This window comes from Sus scrofa, chromosome 12, assembly GCF_054392235.1.
Source record: "Sus scrofa isolate SSC_HxYL_T2T_F1_AM1 chromosome 12, Sscrofa_HxYL_maternal_Yorkshire_Landrace_v2.0, whole genome shotgun sequence".
Classification (NCBI taxonomy): Eukaryota; Metazoa; Chordata; class Mammalia; order Artiodactyla; family Suidae; genus Sus; species Sus scrofa.
Genome location: NC_139394.1, coordinates 49,483,660 through 49,498,962, shown reverse-complemented (window position 1 = coordinate 49,498,962; position 15,303 = coordinate 49,483,660). Strand labels below are relative to the sequence as shown.

General features: G+C 50.0%; 1 protein-coding gene across 24 annotated transcripts in view; it reads left to right on the top strand.

Moving 5' to 3' along the window:
* PHF12 (PHD finger protein 12) overlaps positions 1–15,142 on the top strand; it is a 45,267-nt gene extending 30,125 nt beyond the window's left edge. For 16 of the 24 annotated variants that reach the window (XM_084985447.1, XM_084985459.1, XM_005656997.4 and 13 more), the window contains 10 exons: positions 1,203–1,335; positions 3,172–3,336; positions 6,636–6,794; positions 7,391–8,186; positions 9,419–9,544; positions 10,206–10,349; positions 11,329–11,427; positions 12,750–12,832; positions 13,390–13,528; positions 13,876–15,142. In XM_084985447.1, the coding sequence (XP_084841573.1) occupies positions 1,203–1,335; positions 3,172–3,336; positions 6,636–6,794; positions 7,391–8,186; positions 9,419–9,544; positions 10,206–10,349; positions 11,329–11,427; positions 12,750–12,832; positions 13,390–13,528; positions 13,876–14,210 (2,179 nt within the window). In that variant the 3' untranslated portion in view covers positions 14,211–15,142. Of the gene's footprint in view, positions 1–1,202; positions 1,336–3,171; positions 3,337–6,635; positions 6,795–7,390; positions 8,187–8,862; positions 9,545–10,205; positions 10,350–11,328; positions 11,428–12,749; positions 12,833–13,337; positions 13,529–13,875 lie in introns of those variants that run through there. The other 8 variants (XR_014821504.1, XR_014821506.1, XR_014821505.1 and 5 more) reach the window with 5 other exon arrangements.
* Positions 15,143–15,303: the final 161 nt, after the last annotated feature.

The window sequence follows — 15,303 nt, the reverse complement described above, 5'->3', positions numbered from 1 at the left end:
TCCTTTAACCCGCTGTGCCGAAAAGGAATTCCTGTAAATTGTGTTTATAGAGGCTAGAATGAGAGGAGTTGAACTTAAATTGAAGCATGAGATATTTAGACTAGCCGACAGGAAGAACTCTGGCCAGCAGAGACATACATCCCTGGAAAAGGCAAATAATTTTTAAAGCACTGAAAGTAAGTTTAAAAGTAGTGTAGGAGTTCCCTTGTGATGCAGCGGGTTCAGGATCTGGCGTTGTACTACAGCAGCTTGGGCCACTGCTGTGGCGTGGGTTTGCTCCCTAGCCTGGGAACTTCGTATGCCATGGGCATGGCCAATAAATAAACAAATGAATGAACGAAGTACAGGTATCATAGTGGCTAGTATGTATCAGACTGGATGACTTCCAACAGCCTCTAGGCTGCCCCAGTTGTAGCTTCCCTGGGATACTGGTTTCCTTCAAATAGGTTCTCCTCAGTGACAGGAACCAGCTGCTTCAGTTACGGGAGCTGAACTTGTTGGCTTGGGTGTATTAGAAGGGAAGGATAGCAGGAGAAAAAAGCTATCAAAAGAAATGTTCCACAGCCAAAGCTGTTGGGAATTAGACCGCAGAGCAGCAGGACTCTAAGCTGGGCCCAGACTGTGCCTCCATTGCACCTGCACAGCTCAGGTGTGGTAGTTACAAACCATAATTGGCATTGGCTTACACCCCCTCCCTTGAACTGTGATTACATAAATGCGTTACAAAATCATTTTCAAAATCAACCTTTTTGGTTATCAGTTTTGCTGAGTCCTTCATTGCAGAAGAGAAATCTTTACTTGTTGTAGTACTAGACTCGAGAAAGGTTGCTAATGATTTTCTTTTTTTTTTAATGAAGTCTTTGCTTTCTTTAAAGGCGTAGAAAGAACAGAGCAGGGTTGACTGTCTTCCCCCAGTGGGTACTGAGCCTTGATCGCTCCTGCTCTGACAGCCGCTTTAGCCAAACTCCAAACAAACATTCTCTTCTCTGTAAGACACATTCCTCTTAGAAGAGAGAATAACGAGGAGCCTGGTGGAAGCCCCCAGCTTCATCCGTCTTCCTAATAGTGACTGTAACGATCATTGCGAAGGAGAATATGGGAGAACATTGCTAGCATTGAGAGAGGGAAGCTGTTCCACAGGGTAGAGTCTGGTGGAATTCTCCCACCTTACCATAGAAATGGCCGACATGTCTTTTTTGCAGGAGTTGTCGTGTGGCCCCTCTTATCCAGTGTGACTATTGCCCCCTCCTGTTCCACATGGACTGCCTCGAGCCACCGCTCACTGCCATGCCCCTCGGCAGATGGATGTGTCCGAATCACATCGAACATGTGGTGGTAAGTGCAGCAGCGTCCTTCAGTCCTCTGTGGGCACAGCTGGGGCGTGGACTGGTAGAGTAGAAAGCAGAGTACCGTCAGTTTTGTACCAGAGTTCACTTTAAATCTCTCAGATATGCTGGCTTCTGCAGACCATCCTCCTCAGCTCTGATTGCTTTGACATGCCTCAGCTGTGCATTTTGCTTTTTCCCACAGTGCTTTGTTTCAGCTGCACGGGCAGACTTAACCCACTCGCACTTGGTTGTCCATGAATACTTTCCTCTGTAATGAATGGAGCGGTTGATATTATAGCCCTAAAAGGGGGAATGTATTAGATCCAATCTTATAGAAATAAATGCTCACACAGTAGTTGCTTCCTTCTTTTCCTGCTTCTTATTTTTAGAGGGAACAAACTAAGAAAGTTCTAAAATGTTTATTCTCATAGCACTGGCAGTTAACTGCCCAGTAACTTCAGAGCACTGGAGAATTGAAGAATTGAGGCAGATTCTAGACAGTCAACCATTTATTGAACACCTTATGTGTCCTAGGCACCAATTGAGGCTCTTGCCTTTCTCTTACTTTGTTTACAAAGACCTTGTCATGGCACATAATATGTGTTCAGTAAGTTGTTGAATGAATGAGTGAGTGAGTGAATGGTATGAGGGTGCTGTTATTACCTTATCTCCCGGGAGGCTTGGTTACATTTTCCAGATTCCTTCCTGGGACTACAATAGAACTGTAATTTGCTATCTCTAAAATAGGTTTAGGACATTTCCTGATAAGCAGGGTCACTCAGAAGGTTGAATGGGAGAGGGCTTCAGGCGGAGCAGCTCCCACTTAAAGAGCGATCTTTCCAAATAAAAAAGGTCATTGCTTAAGACGTTGTCTATCAAATGGTGATAACCATGGAATGACTGCTGCCCTTCAGCGTGACAGTGTGCTCCCCACTTTGCACCAAGAGGATCTTGAGTTATAGACTTGCACATAAGGAAGAAAATGTTTGCTTGGCCCTCTTCTTTTGGTGAATACTGCTCAGAAAGGTTTATGTAGGAGGCAGCCTCTCTCTCAAGACTCAGTGTGCATGTTGTTTTGCCTCCTTCTGGAAAAAAAACAACCATGAGCAGTCTACCCAAATATGAATCTGTAAGAGCGGCTTTCCAGCAGATGAGAAATTACTAATTTGGTGATTTTTTTTATTAGCCACTTAGGAGTTTTTCCTAATTTCCTAATTAGGAAGCTGCTGCACAGATCTTTTAAAGTGTAGGGGACCAGATGTGGAGGAGAAGAAGAGGCATCGTTTCTTTATGCCTTCTGTACGCTGCTGCAGGAACTTTTCTTCCCTCCCTTTGGCTTCTGAGAGCAGTCCAAGGTTTTCTGCCTGCTTTGGAGCAAGGCTGTGATACCCAGATGGGTTCAGTAATGCTCCCCGGTACCACAGAGGAGGAATGGGGCAGGAGATACAGGATTCTGGTGGGAGAGGGTCCCTTGCTAGGAAGGGAGTCTGGAGCTCTCTAGGGCCAAGGCCTCCATCCCCTCTGAAACCTGTGAGCTGGGTAGAAGACTGTTGGAGGCTGAGTTTGGAGGGGCACTTCTTGGCTCATTCCCTATTTCTGTCCCCCTCAAGCGCCTCTAAGGAGTAGGAACATAACCAGTTTTCCCTTGATGGACGGGGCAGGGCTGAGGGAGAACATCTCATCCATGTTCCCTGGCCTCTGACAGGCGTGTTGACATGCCAGCGCCTCATGGAAGGAGCCCATTTGGCTAAGGCTTCTGTTTTTTAAACATAGAGAATAGAGTTAGTTGGGAGGGAGATGGCTTTTGAGCTTCACCGCGGGAGTATGTCTGCTCTGTCCCTAGCTGAACCAGAAGAACATGACGCTGAGCAATCGGTGCCAGGTGTTTGACCGTTTCCAGGACACCATTTCACAGCACGTCGTCAAAGTGGACTTCCTCAACCGAATCCACAAGAAGCACCCTCCTAATCGCCGCGTGCTCCAGTCAGTCAAAAGAAGAAGCTTGAAGGTGAGTCACCGCCTGGTGCAGGCAGGGTGGTGGTCTCTGATTGCCTTCATGAGGTAGACAGAGGATTTTGTCCTGGTTTTAGATGGGGAGCCTGAAGCCCCTGAGATTTGTCCGTGGTGTCTTAGCAATAGTGTGTGTGACCTCACTGTAATACTCGAGGATGGAGGTCAGGATTGTGAAGTAGGCCTTCAAACACGGCCAGGTTTCTAGCTCTCTAAGGGTAAGTGAGTGCCCGGTAGCCCCTCCTACCAAACTTAGATGTGCTCTGCTGCTCCTGCCCCTCGCCTGGCACTCACTCCATCTGTTTCTGTTAGGTGGCCTCTTTCCCCAAGCTGTCTGGTGAGTGACAGTGAGGAGCTGTCCATTTTTCTGCGCTGCTATTAATACATCACCAGTACCCAAAAGTTGTGACACTGGTGTCACCTAACATTTATATGCATTCCACAGTTACTAAAGTGTGTCCACAATGGTTGACAGGGGTAGTTCCTTCACTGAAAACCATTTGGAGGAGTTCCTGTTGTGGCTCACCAGTAACGAACCCAACTAGTATCTGTGAGGATACAGGTTTGATTCCTGGCCTCACTGGGCGGGTTAAGGATCTGTGAACTGTGGTGTAGGTCACACACATGGCTTGGATATGGTGTTGCTTTGTGGTGTAGGCTGGCAGCTACAGCTCCAATTTGACCCCTAGCCTGGGAACTTCCCCATGCTGCAGGTGCAGCCCCAAGAAAAAAAGAAAAGAAAAGAAAAGCATTTGGGCAAGTTCCCTGGTGCCTTAGCAGTTAAGGGTCCGACATTGTCACTGCTATTTCTTGGGTCTCTGCTGTGGCACAGGTTCAGCCCCTTACCAGGTTCAACGTGCTATGGACATGGCCCCCCAAAAAAGCATTTGGTAGTATTGAGGCTGTCTCATAAACTGTTCGATCTCATTCATTAAACCTAGAGAGTGCAACACTGTATACCCATTTGTGAACTTAATTTTTCTCTTTTGAAGTAATCCTGCAGGCAGTCATGTGCTATGTGCCAGTGAAAACCAGCAGTTCTCAAATACGGCCACTTGGTGGCAATCATACTTTAAAATCACTCACACCACTGCTATCACTTCCATTGGGTGTCAGCACTGGCAAGATGTTAACTGTTGAAAATTGTATAACAGACGCTTAACTGTGTAAATATTTATACTTCAGTGGAAACACCAGTTTTCCAAAATTAGATGAAGGTGTTCGCTTGAGGGTAGAGTGTAACGGAGGTGGCCTGCCTCGTACCTTAGTTAAACATCTGCAAGCAATCTAGACTGTGTGCCTCACCATGTAGATCTGGTGGAAAGCTTGGCTACTGAAGTGAACAGGCCAGGGGAACTTGACAAAATCCTGTTGTTTTATGATGGCTCCTCCGCTTTTTTTTTTTTTTTTTTTTTGTCTTTTGTCTATTGTCTTTTTTGTTGTTGTTGTTGTTGTTATTGTTGCTATTTCTTGGGCCGCTCCCGCGGCATATGGAGGTTCCCAGGCTAGGGGTTGAATCGGAGCTGTAGCCACCGGCCTACGCCAGGGCCACAGCAACGCGGGATCCGAGCCGCGTCTACAACCTACACCACAGCTCACGGCAACGCCGGATCGTTAACCCACTGAGCAAGGGCAGGGATCGAACCCGCAACCTCATGGTTCCTAGTCGGATTCGTTAACCACTGCGCCACGACGGGAACTCCTCCTCCGCTTTTTTAAATGTTTTCCTCTTCTTGGGGACAAGTTACCTGAAAAGCATTTTGTTCTTACTGAGAGTGAAATGAGGACTGTGGCACCAGAGAACAGGTAGAGAACTATTCCAGCTCTGTCCTAGAACGTTGGCCTTCATCCTTGATGTATAGCAATGCAGGCAAAATCAGCTTGAGACCTTTGTGTCTTTGCTGAGGGTTCCTCATCCCCACGGGCAGCCTTAGACTAGCCTACTACTCCGTTCCTCCCCCTTCCCAGACGAGCCCAGGGCATCAGCCCCACTGTTACTGGTAATGACTCTCAATTCCACATTCCTGGCCTTTATCCTCATAGCTGGCATACGAAGCAGATTCTCATCTGCCTGCCCATCCCACAGACACCTCAGTCTCAGCTGACCGAAACCAAAAGTCTTCTGTCTCTAAATTTGCTCTCTTCCTCTTGTATTTCTTGTTTCAGTGAAGGACAGCAATCTCTACACAGTCCCTCAAACCAAAATCGTGTGAACCATTTGCAGCTCTTCTTCCCTTATCCTCCATAAGGACTTGGTCACCAAATCTGTTGATTCTCAGATGTTTTCCAAGTCCACCAAGTGCTTTCACATCTCTGTGCCTTATATGCTGCTCCCCTACCTTTAGTTTCCTTTGTCTGCCTAAAACTTCCTCCAACTTCCAAGTCTCAGTTCAGATCCTGCCTTCCTATGAACTCTTCCCTAATCGCAAACTCCTGCTCCCAAGACAGAAATAAGCACTCTCCTGAATGGTTTTTATAGCTTCCTAGACATGCCTATATTCTAGGACCCATTACGTTGTATCGTGATGTTTCTGTGTTTATCTCCCCAGTAGACTGTGAGCTCCTTGAGGGCAAGGCTGAAGTTTTGTTCATCTCTGGATCTCTAGCACTTGGCCAGTGCCCAGACTCAGGAGGTGCTCAATAAATGTTGGTTGAATGGATGAATGACTCTTTGTTTGTGTGGCTCTCTTTCTTACGTGGTATGATTCAGAGTGTGTCTTCTGTCTTTGTGGAACAAAGAGGTCTTCAGTTGTTTCATGAGTCATGAGTGAATGAATGAAGAAAACGGACATTGATTGAATGCCCGTCATGAGCCAGGTGTCATGCTGAGCATTTCCGTCGTGACTGTGACCTCATTTAACTTTTTATCTCTCAGATAAGCTCACTCACCTCCCAAACTTGATGCCAAACACTAAGAGCCTAGAATACCACTCTGAAGCCCTGTCCAGTGTCACTCTTAGCCTTTTTAGGCCAAAGCAGAAGGCAGCATGCCAGAAGGCCTGATTTCCACAGGCCTTAGAACTTGATGAAGAAAAGCAGTAGGCGTGGCTGCTGTTCCCAGTTCTGCGCCTTCTCAAGCTGTGTGTGTGTGTGTGTGTGTGTGTGTGTCACAGTCAAAGAGATGAGGGTACAAAGCAGTAGCAGCCTGATGAGCCTCCTTGTCCTCAGTGGACACCAGAGAGGATGGTTTTTCTTTGGGCATCAGCGCTACAAACAGCAGAAGGGCATGGTCAGGGCAGAAGCAGCTGGACATGTTGGCACCATCTCCCTCTCCTTCCTCCTGTCTATCCTAAACAGGTTCCCGACGCTATAAAGTCTCAGTACCAGTTTCCACCCCCTCTCATTGCACCTGCGGCCATTCGGGATGGGGAGCTGATCTGCAATGGGATCCCTGAGGAATCACAGACGCACCTTTTGAACTCTGAGCACTTAGCCACCCAGGCAGAGCAGCAAGAGGTGAGTGAAGTCAGGGCTGGGATTCCAAATCCACTCTTCTTTCCACCTTGCCGCAGCTGTACTGGAAGTCATCCCCACCCCCATCTTCTGCAACCCCACCCTCCGCGACCCCAGTGTTCCCCACCCCCAGTTGAATATTCCAGACAGAACCTCTGGCCCAGATCCTGAGGCAAGTAAAAACGACAGAGTCAACTGGTCTTCTCTCCATCAGTCCCCCTGTGTGCTATGAGACGGGCACATCTGTCCTGTAGAAGGAGATGAGTAGACCTATAGAGAGGTTAGGTGACAGTGCTGGACACAGCAGGTGCTTGGGTACTTGCCCTGTATTGGTGACAAGGTGAGCCTTAGGGGCAGAGTCAGAATGGGAATTCCAAGCTCTGCAGACCAGGGTGTTGCCTGCCGAGTATACCAACAAGCCTTGCTTGGGAATGGAAATGGAATCTCTCAGGAATCAAGCACACCCTTCCTGGGCATTCGCGATGGGACCTCGGAAACAGTGCTTGTCAGCTCTGCTGTAGCCCTGGCCGCTGTGGCAGGAAGGACCAGCGCCTCCCAGGCCTCTCACCCTCCTCTCCTCTCCTCTCCTTCCGTTGCAGTGGCTCTGTAGTGTTGTTGCGCTCCAGTGCAGCATATTGAAACATTTATCTGCTAAGCAGATGCCTTCGCATTGGGACTCTGAACAGACAGAGAAGGCTGATATTAAGCCTGTTATTGTGACTGACAGCTCAATCACCAACTCCCTGCAAACAGCTGACAAGGCACCTACACCTTCCCACTACCCCCTCTCCTGCCCCTCAGGGCTTAGCACCCAGAATTCCCTGAGCTGCTCTCCACCCCACCAACCCCCAACCCTAGAGGACATCAGCTGCAGTTCTTGTGCGGAAAAATCCAAGAAAGCCCCCTGTGGGACTGCCAACGGGCCAGTGAACACAGAGGTGAAAGCCAATGGCCCACACCTCTACAGCAGCCCCACTGATTCCACGGACCCCCGGCGACTTCCAGGCGCCAACACCCCCCTACCTGGCCTCTCACACCGGCAAGGCTGGCCCCGGCCCCTCACGCCACCAGCAGCTGGGGGGCTTCAGAACCACACCGTCGGCATCATTGTGAAGACAGAGAATGCCACTGGCCCCAGCTCTTGCCCCCAGAGGAGTTTGGTTCCTGTCCCAAGCCTACCCCCTTCCATTCCCAGCTCTTGTGCCAGCATCGAGAACACCAGCACTTTGCAAAGAAAGACTGTCCAATCACAGATAGGACCTCCGTTGACAGATTCAAGGCCACTGGGCTCACCCCCAAATGCCACCCGGGTGCTCACTCCCCCCCAAGCAGCAGGAGATGGTATCTTGGCCACTGGCGCCAACCAACGATTCTGCTCACCAGCGCCATCATCAGGTGAGTGCTGCTCACCATTTCATGTTCTTCCTGGCAAGTAAGACTTAAGATTCAAAAAAACACTCATATCCCTGTGAATATTTCGGAGGACTCTGATCTCTATTATTTGTCCTCCACACCGCCCCCCCCGCCCCAATTCTGTGATAGAAGAGAAAGTACATGTTAACTTGTCCCTGTTTTATAGGCAGGACTGCGTAGGCTCTGAAAGCTAAAGTGGTAATTGCGTAAGGTGGCCTGCCAAGTCAGAGCAGGATTATAAAGACAGCCTGGGTCTCCTGACTCCACCTTTCCACCCCTTCCAGACTTAGTCTCCTGCCTGTTTGGTTCCATCACCTTAGAGGAAAGCAGCATGCTCTCTGGAGCCCTGCGCTCAGCCTGTGGTTCTGGGCTATGGCCTCAGTGCTTCTTGACCCACACCTGATCCAGATCCTCTGCACTGGCTCATTTTGAAGGAATTTCCATGTCAGGGAAATTAGGGATATAAAATAACACTGCCTTTGAGGGTACGCAGAGTGGGATGCCCACAGAGATTGGTCTGGCCCAAATGTTTGCCCTCAGGCCACATGCCAAAAGGCAGTCCCTTTATCCATAACTGGCCTGGTATGGACCCGCTCTTTCAGCTGTCCCCAGTCAGCATTCAGGACCTCAAGGTTGCTGATGCCAGCATCTGAACCAGGTTTCAGATGCTGCTGGAACCCCCTGTGGTCTCTCCCGACTGAACTGAAGCTGGCCTCCTAGTCAGCTGGGAGTCTCGGTAACCAGGTGACTGTGACTTCTCTGCATGGGGGCCCCTGGTCCCAGGATGGCCCCTACTCTCAGGCTCTTTTCCTGTTTCTCTGTCAACACCAACCTAGGTAGATTTTGCACCCCGTGAGTTCTGCTTCAGTACCCAGGAATTGCGGAGGCAGGCATCACTTATTTGAGTGAGTAGAGGCAGCAGGGAGGTAGTCATGGCCCAGAGAATGAAGCTGTCCCACCATGTTCCCCAGAGCAGTAGGTTTCACTGGTTCTTGGTGCTCTGGAGACTCCTGCGTGCCCGGGTGCATTGTCGTTCCACCTGCCCTTCCTCACCACACGTTTTTAGCTCTAGGAGTTCCAGAGCCTATGGGGTGAGAATCAAGAAGGGAACATCACCTTGGGTCCGAAATCCAGACCTATCTCGGCAGTGGGGGATTGGACCGGTGGGTTTCCCTGAGGCGACGTAAGTAACAGTCTTCCTGCTCCGTCCCCAGATGGCAAGGTCAGCCCCGGCACGTTATCCATAGGAAGCGCTTTAACCGTACCCTCTTTCCCAGCCAACTCTACTGCCATGGTGGACCTCACCAACTCACTTCGAGCATTTATGGATGTCAATGGAGGTGAGTGAGCGAGCTGCTGCTCCACCACCAGCTGCCATGGTGAAGGTGCTGCCCCTGTGCAGCATTCAGCTCATTGAAAAGGGCCAGAGGGCTGTGGGGTCTCAGAGGGCTGGGCGGTGGGATAGGAAAGAAAGCCCCTTGAGTTTCTGCCTTGTGCACATGCATACACACATAATCAGAGCCAAGTGGAACCAGTGAGAAGAGAAGAAAGGCATTTTAGGCAGATCACTTGGGCTTGAAGAATAAGACCAGGAGGAGCCTCACCCCCAAAATAGGGACCTCATCTGTGAGAAACCCGCGAAATCAGGGAGAACCGGGCAGGCCAGGATCACTATGAACAGTGGGAGGGTGGAAACTCCACGCCTCTGTATCAGACATCTGGGCCCTCCCCACGGGCAGGCAAGTGCTCTGTCTTCACCTTTCTAGGGCCACTTTACCTCACTGGGGAGGTGTCTGCACAGGCCGTGTTAGGGCCTCGCATTGCACATGCCTAGTGAGATGCTCGGCTCCAGATCTTTGTACCGCTTTGTACTCTGGTTTGGGAAACATCATTTGGCTTAATTTTAGGATTGCTGAAATATTTGCTGTCTGACCCTCACCTCCTTCCACCTTCCATTTCCTCCTCAGCTGCTTTTTTTTAATCTTTTTCTTTGGTTAATAGAAATCGAGATAAATATGCTGGATGAGAAGCTGATCAAGTTTCTGGCCTTGCAGAGAATACATCAGCTTTTCCCCTCCCGGGTCCAAGCTTCACCGGGCAGTGTCGGGGCACATCCGCTGGCTTCTGGAGGCCACCACACAGAAGGTGCGTGTGCCCACATCTGCCACCACAGCCCACCGTTAGAGCTCCCCTCTGCATGTGTGAACAGCCGTCTCCCCTCCGTGGGGAATCTCAGCTTTCAGTCTTCCCGTCCTCCCTGTCTGCCTTTACTGGGCTTAATGAAGCACCATGGTTTCTTTTCTCAGAAAGCAGAAAAAAGATGGCAGCCACAGCTTTCAGATCAGACTCGGGAAAGTCTGCTGTGACTCTTTCATACACATCCACTTGGGGACACAGAAAGCAGCTATGAGTGCCTTTGGGTATATGTGGTGTGTTTTCTGCTCAATTCCTTTCAAGTATTTGAATTAGAAGGGTTTCCCAAAAGGTACTTTTTCAAGTTTAAGGTTAGAAACAATAACAGTTGGGCTAGCCTCCTGGAAATTCTTCCCAAAAGGTTAACTCTGCTTAGGGTATCTTCTTGAGGATTAGCCATTAAAAGCCTTGCTGTTTAGAAGTGTGGTCCTCGGACCAGTAGCATCAGCATCACCTAAGAGCTTGTTAGAATTGCAGAGCTCAGGCTGCACCTCACGCCTATGGAATCAGAATCTACGCAGGGTCCCTAGGTGATTCATATTTAAACTGAGAGAAACATTGGTCTGTGCTTTCTGGGTTTTTTTGCACAACCTTCCTATAGTATCTGTTGTAATATCTCTGATAAACCACCCAACAGCCCAAGAGCTCCCAGTATTATCGTCCTTGAATTATATGGCCATCTTCAAAAATGGTCCTTCTTATTACCCCATGTGGGAAATGCTGTAAGTGGGGAGAGAAAGCCTCCCCCTGAAACAGCACAGTGTCAGATGTGTGTTTGGAGAGATGATTCATGCAATGGGATTATCTTCTCCAGACCATGAGCCAGAGGTCCAGGTCCTTTTGGTTTGTGTTTGAGCACAGGTTCTGTTGATGCGTGTTTGGGTCCCAGGTTCTGTTTCTGAATGATCACATCCCTGTGTTTGCCTTGTAGTGCAGAGAAGGGAGGTACAGGCCCGAGCTGTGTTCTACCCCCTCTTAGGGTTGGGAGGAGCTGTGAACATGTGCTATCGAACCCTCTACATCGGGACAGGTGAGCTTAAAGATGGATACCTTCACCCATAGAGGCTAGAAGGGAGGAGGGAGGCACCCTTCAGGGCTCACTGGTTTAACCAGCAGGTGTCTGGACAGGGACCAAGAAAGGTAACTCTCAGCTGTTTGTCTTCCCTGCCTCAGGTCCTTTTGCCTTGTGCCCAGTATGGCATCTGGAGAGCTGAAAGTCAGTTCTGACTGCTGCTCAGTGAGGCATTCTATCTTTTTTTTTTTTTTTTTTTAAGGGCCACACCCACGGAATATGGGATTGAATTGGAGCCATAGCCTCTGGCTTACACCACAGCCACAGCAACACCAGATCCAAGCTGCATCCCCAGCCTGTGCTACAGTTCATGGCAATGACAGATACTTTTACCCACTGAGCAAGGCCAGGGATCAAACCCATATTCTCGTGGATACTATTTGGGTTCTTAACCCGCTGAGCCACCATGGGAACTCCTCATTGAGGCTTTTTTTTTTTTTTTTTTGTCTTTTTGTCTTTTGTTGTTGCTATTTCTTGGGCCGCTCCCGCGGCATATGGAGGTTGCCAGGCTAGGAGTTGAACGGAGCTGTAGCCACCGGCCTACGCCAGAGCCACAGCAACGCGGGATCCGAGCCGCGTCTACAACCTACACCACAGCTCACGGCAACGCCGGATCGTTAACCCACTGAGCAAGGGCAGGGACCGAACCCACAACCTCATGGTTCCTAGTTGGATTCGTTAACCACTGCGCCACGACGGGAACTCCTCATTGAGGCATTTTAAACACCACAGGATGGAGTTCCCGTTGTGGCTCAGGGGTAATGAACCCGACTAGTATCCCTGAGGAAGTGGGTTCAATCCCTGGCCTTGCTCAGTGGGTTAGAGTATCTGTCATTGCCATGAGCTGCGGTGTAGGTCACAGACACAGCTCAGATCTGGCCTTGCCGTGGCTGTCACGTAGGCTGGCAGCTATAGCTCAGGTTTGCCCCTTAGCCTGGTAATTTCCATATGCCTCAGGTGCAGCCCTAAAAAGACAAAAAAAAAACACTGCAGGGAATGCCTGAGGAGAGGGCAAATGTGTTGGTCCCTGGAGATCTTTGACAAAGCAATGGGGCTTGCACATATTTAATCTGCACTAAGCCCTACATCTTGTGCAGAGGGACAGAGGAACCCTCAGCCTGGAAACCCCGCTTTCTTTCAGACGATGTGATTTATGGGCCCTGAGCTACCTGTTGTCCCTTAAATGCCTGTCTAGAAGCTAACGCCCTCCCCGCTTAGCTCCCCCACCCATACACCTTACAGTCTGTTCTCTGCCTTCCTTTTCTCCTGCCACCTTGCAGGAGCTGACATGGACGTGTGCCTTACAAACTATGGTCACTGTAACTACGTGTCCGGGAAACACGCCTGCATATTCTACGATGAGGTGAGGGGTGGAGATGGAGTGGGAGAGAGCTCTTCCAACCTGAGGCCTATCCTAGGCGCTGGGGTTTTTTGTTCAGTGCCTGGGAGTGAGGGGCAGGGGCCAAGCTCCAGTCCTTTCCTTCCCTCCCTGTCCTTCCTGGAGAAGAGTCTTGATGTGAATGGGCATCGTACATGGCCGCCTGCTCCTCAGGATCAGGGCTCCCATTTCTGCTGAGGTTGGTCAGCAGGCTCAGTTGGCAGGGGGTGGGGGCAGCATGGAAGGAGCCAAGCCCTCCGGGCGGGTCCCTGTGAGTTTCATGGGCATCATCGTTCTGCGTCAGTGAAAGTTATTTCACCAGGAGCCAGTGCTGGGGGGCGGGGAGGGCTTGTCTAGGACGGACAGCTTCCCCGAGGAGGTAAGTCTTGAGGCCCATTTGAAGGGGACAGGGAAGGGGGCCTGGGGACGAAAGAGGGCGCTCCCCAGGTAGAGCAGCACAGCCTTCTCCATGTGTCCTCTCTCCCCTTAGCCCGGGCCCCACGCAGCAGACCACACATCTTATCTTCCCTCCTCCTCCTCAGAATACCAAACATTATGAGCTGTTAAACTACAGTGAGCACGGGACGACGGTGGACAACGTGCTGTATTCATGTGACTTCTCTGAGAAGACCCCGCCAACCCCCCCAAGCAGTATTGTTGCCAAAGTGCAGAGTGTCATCAGTAAGTGGGAACAGAGGCCTGTGGCCACAGGGCCTGCCGTTTTGGGACACATCCTCTCATGCCTCAGTCAGGGTGGCTCTGGCTTGCTGCCAGCGACCTGCTGTCTCTTGCTTTCCTGGCCCCATTGTCCAGCTTCTCCTTGCTCCTGGGCCCAGGAAAGGCCGCAGAGGAGCATGTGCTGTGCGCCCGCATGGGTGCACCCACCTACCAGGGGACTTCAGAGTGTCCCTCACCCCTGAGTCCCACAGCATCTGACATGGGGAGGTACGGGGTCCCACCCCTGGCAGGCGGCCCAGACTGGTTGGCTGCTCCCTGTTCCTCTCTTGTGACCTCTCCCTTTTCCGCAGGGCGCCGCCGGCACCAGAAACAAGACGAAGAGCCAAGTGAGGAGGCAGCCATGATGAGCTCCCAGGCCCAGGGCCCACAGCGGAGACCCTGCAACTGCAAAGCCAGCAGCTCGAGCTTGATTGGGGGCAGTGGGGCTGGCTGGGAAGGCACGGCCTTACTGCACCACGGCAGCTACATCAAGCTGGGGTGCCTGCAGTTTGTCTTCAGCATCACTGAGTTTGCGACCAAACAGCCCAAAGGAGATGCCAGCCTGCTGCAGGATGGGGTCTTGGCCGAGAAGCTCTCTCTCAAGCCCCACCAGGGCCCTGTGCTGCGCTCCAACTCCGTTCCCTAGGACTGGCGGCCACGTCACCTGCCTGTCCACCCAACCCAAGACTCCTGCAATGCAAAAATGTACACAAACCAAGCCTGGGTTTTTTCTATACTCCACCAGAAACCCTTCAACTACAATCTTTGCATGAAATGAAGAAAACCTTTTGACTGTTTTTTAAAAATCCTTTTTCTTTTCTCAAGTTCTAGGGGGCATTTGCACATATATTTGTACTCAACATTTCATGGGAAAGCGGCTGACCGAGCTGAGGAACAGCGTGGGCAGGGAGGGGAAGGCCGATGGTCTGGACACTTCCTCCAACACAGAACCGCTCCCCACCCACCTTCTGCTCCCTCCCCCTCGCCCGCCGTTGTAAAATAATCAGAAACTTGTTCTATTTTGTGGCAGTGACAATAGTTTTATATTAAAAGAAAAAAATACAGTTTTCATACAGCAAAATCTATACAATATCATTGTTTTATTTAATAAAGATCGCTACCCACCCTCCTCCTATGGTTCCCACCCTCCGGGTTCTTTTCCCTTTCTGCAGCAGTTGCACTACAGGTAGCTACTGTGTATTATGGACAAATGAGAAATGAATTCTTTTTCTGGCTGTCCATCTATTTTATTTCAAATAAGGAAAAGTGTATTTGGATTTTGTGTAAATACATCTAGTGATGACATTTTTTCAATGTTTTTAAAAACTGTGTACAGTACTACATGTGGTAGAGCGTTTTCTTCAAATTGTCTATTGTAGCAAAAACGTTTTTGTCGTAAACCTGTTTTGTCTCCTTTTTTTGTTCTCTTGCCACTTCTCTCCTGCTCCTCCCATCCCTGGCTCCCTCCTCTCCTCCCTCCCCCCACAACTAGTACTGATGTACATAGTAATTGTAATGTTTTAGACTTTACAGAAACTTTCCTGTATTCTGTATATAAAAAAACAAAAATACTTCAAATTATGTTTTCTGCCTGTCTGTCCTACCTGTCATCACCCTTAGAGGGGCCCTTCTCTGAGGCCTCATTGAGGAAGTCTCATTCCCAGATACTCTGTCCCCATGGGAAGTTAGGAGAGGGAGGTGCTGGAGAAAAGTGAAGTGGGAGGGAGGGAGAGGAGGCT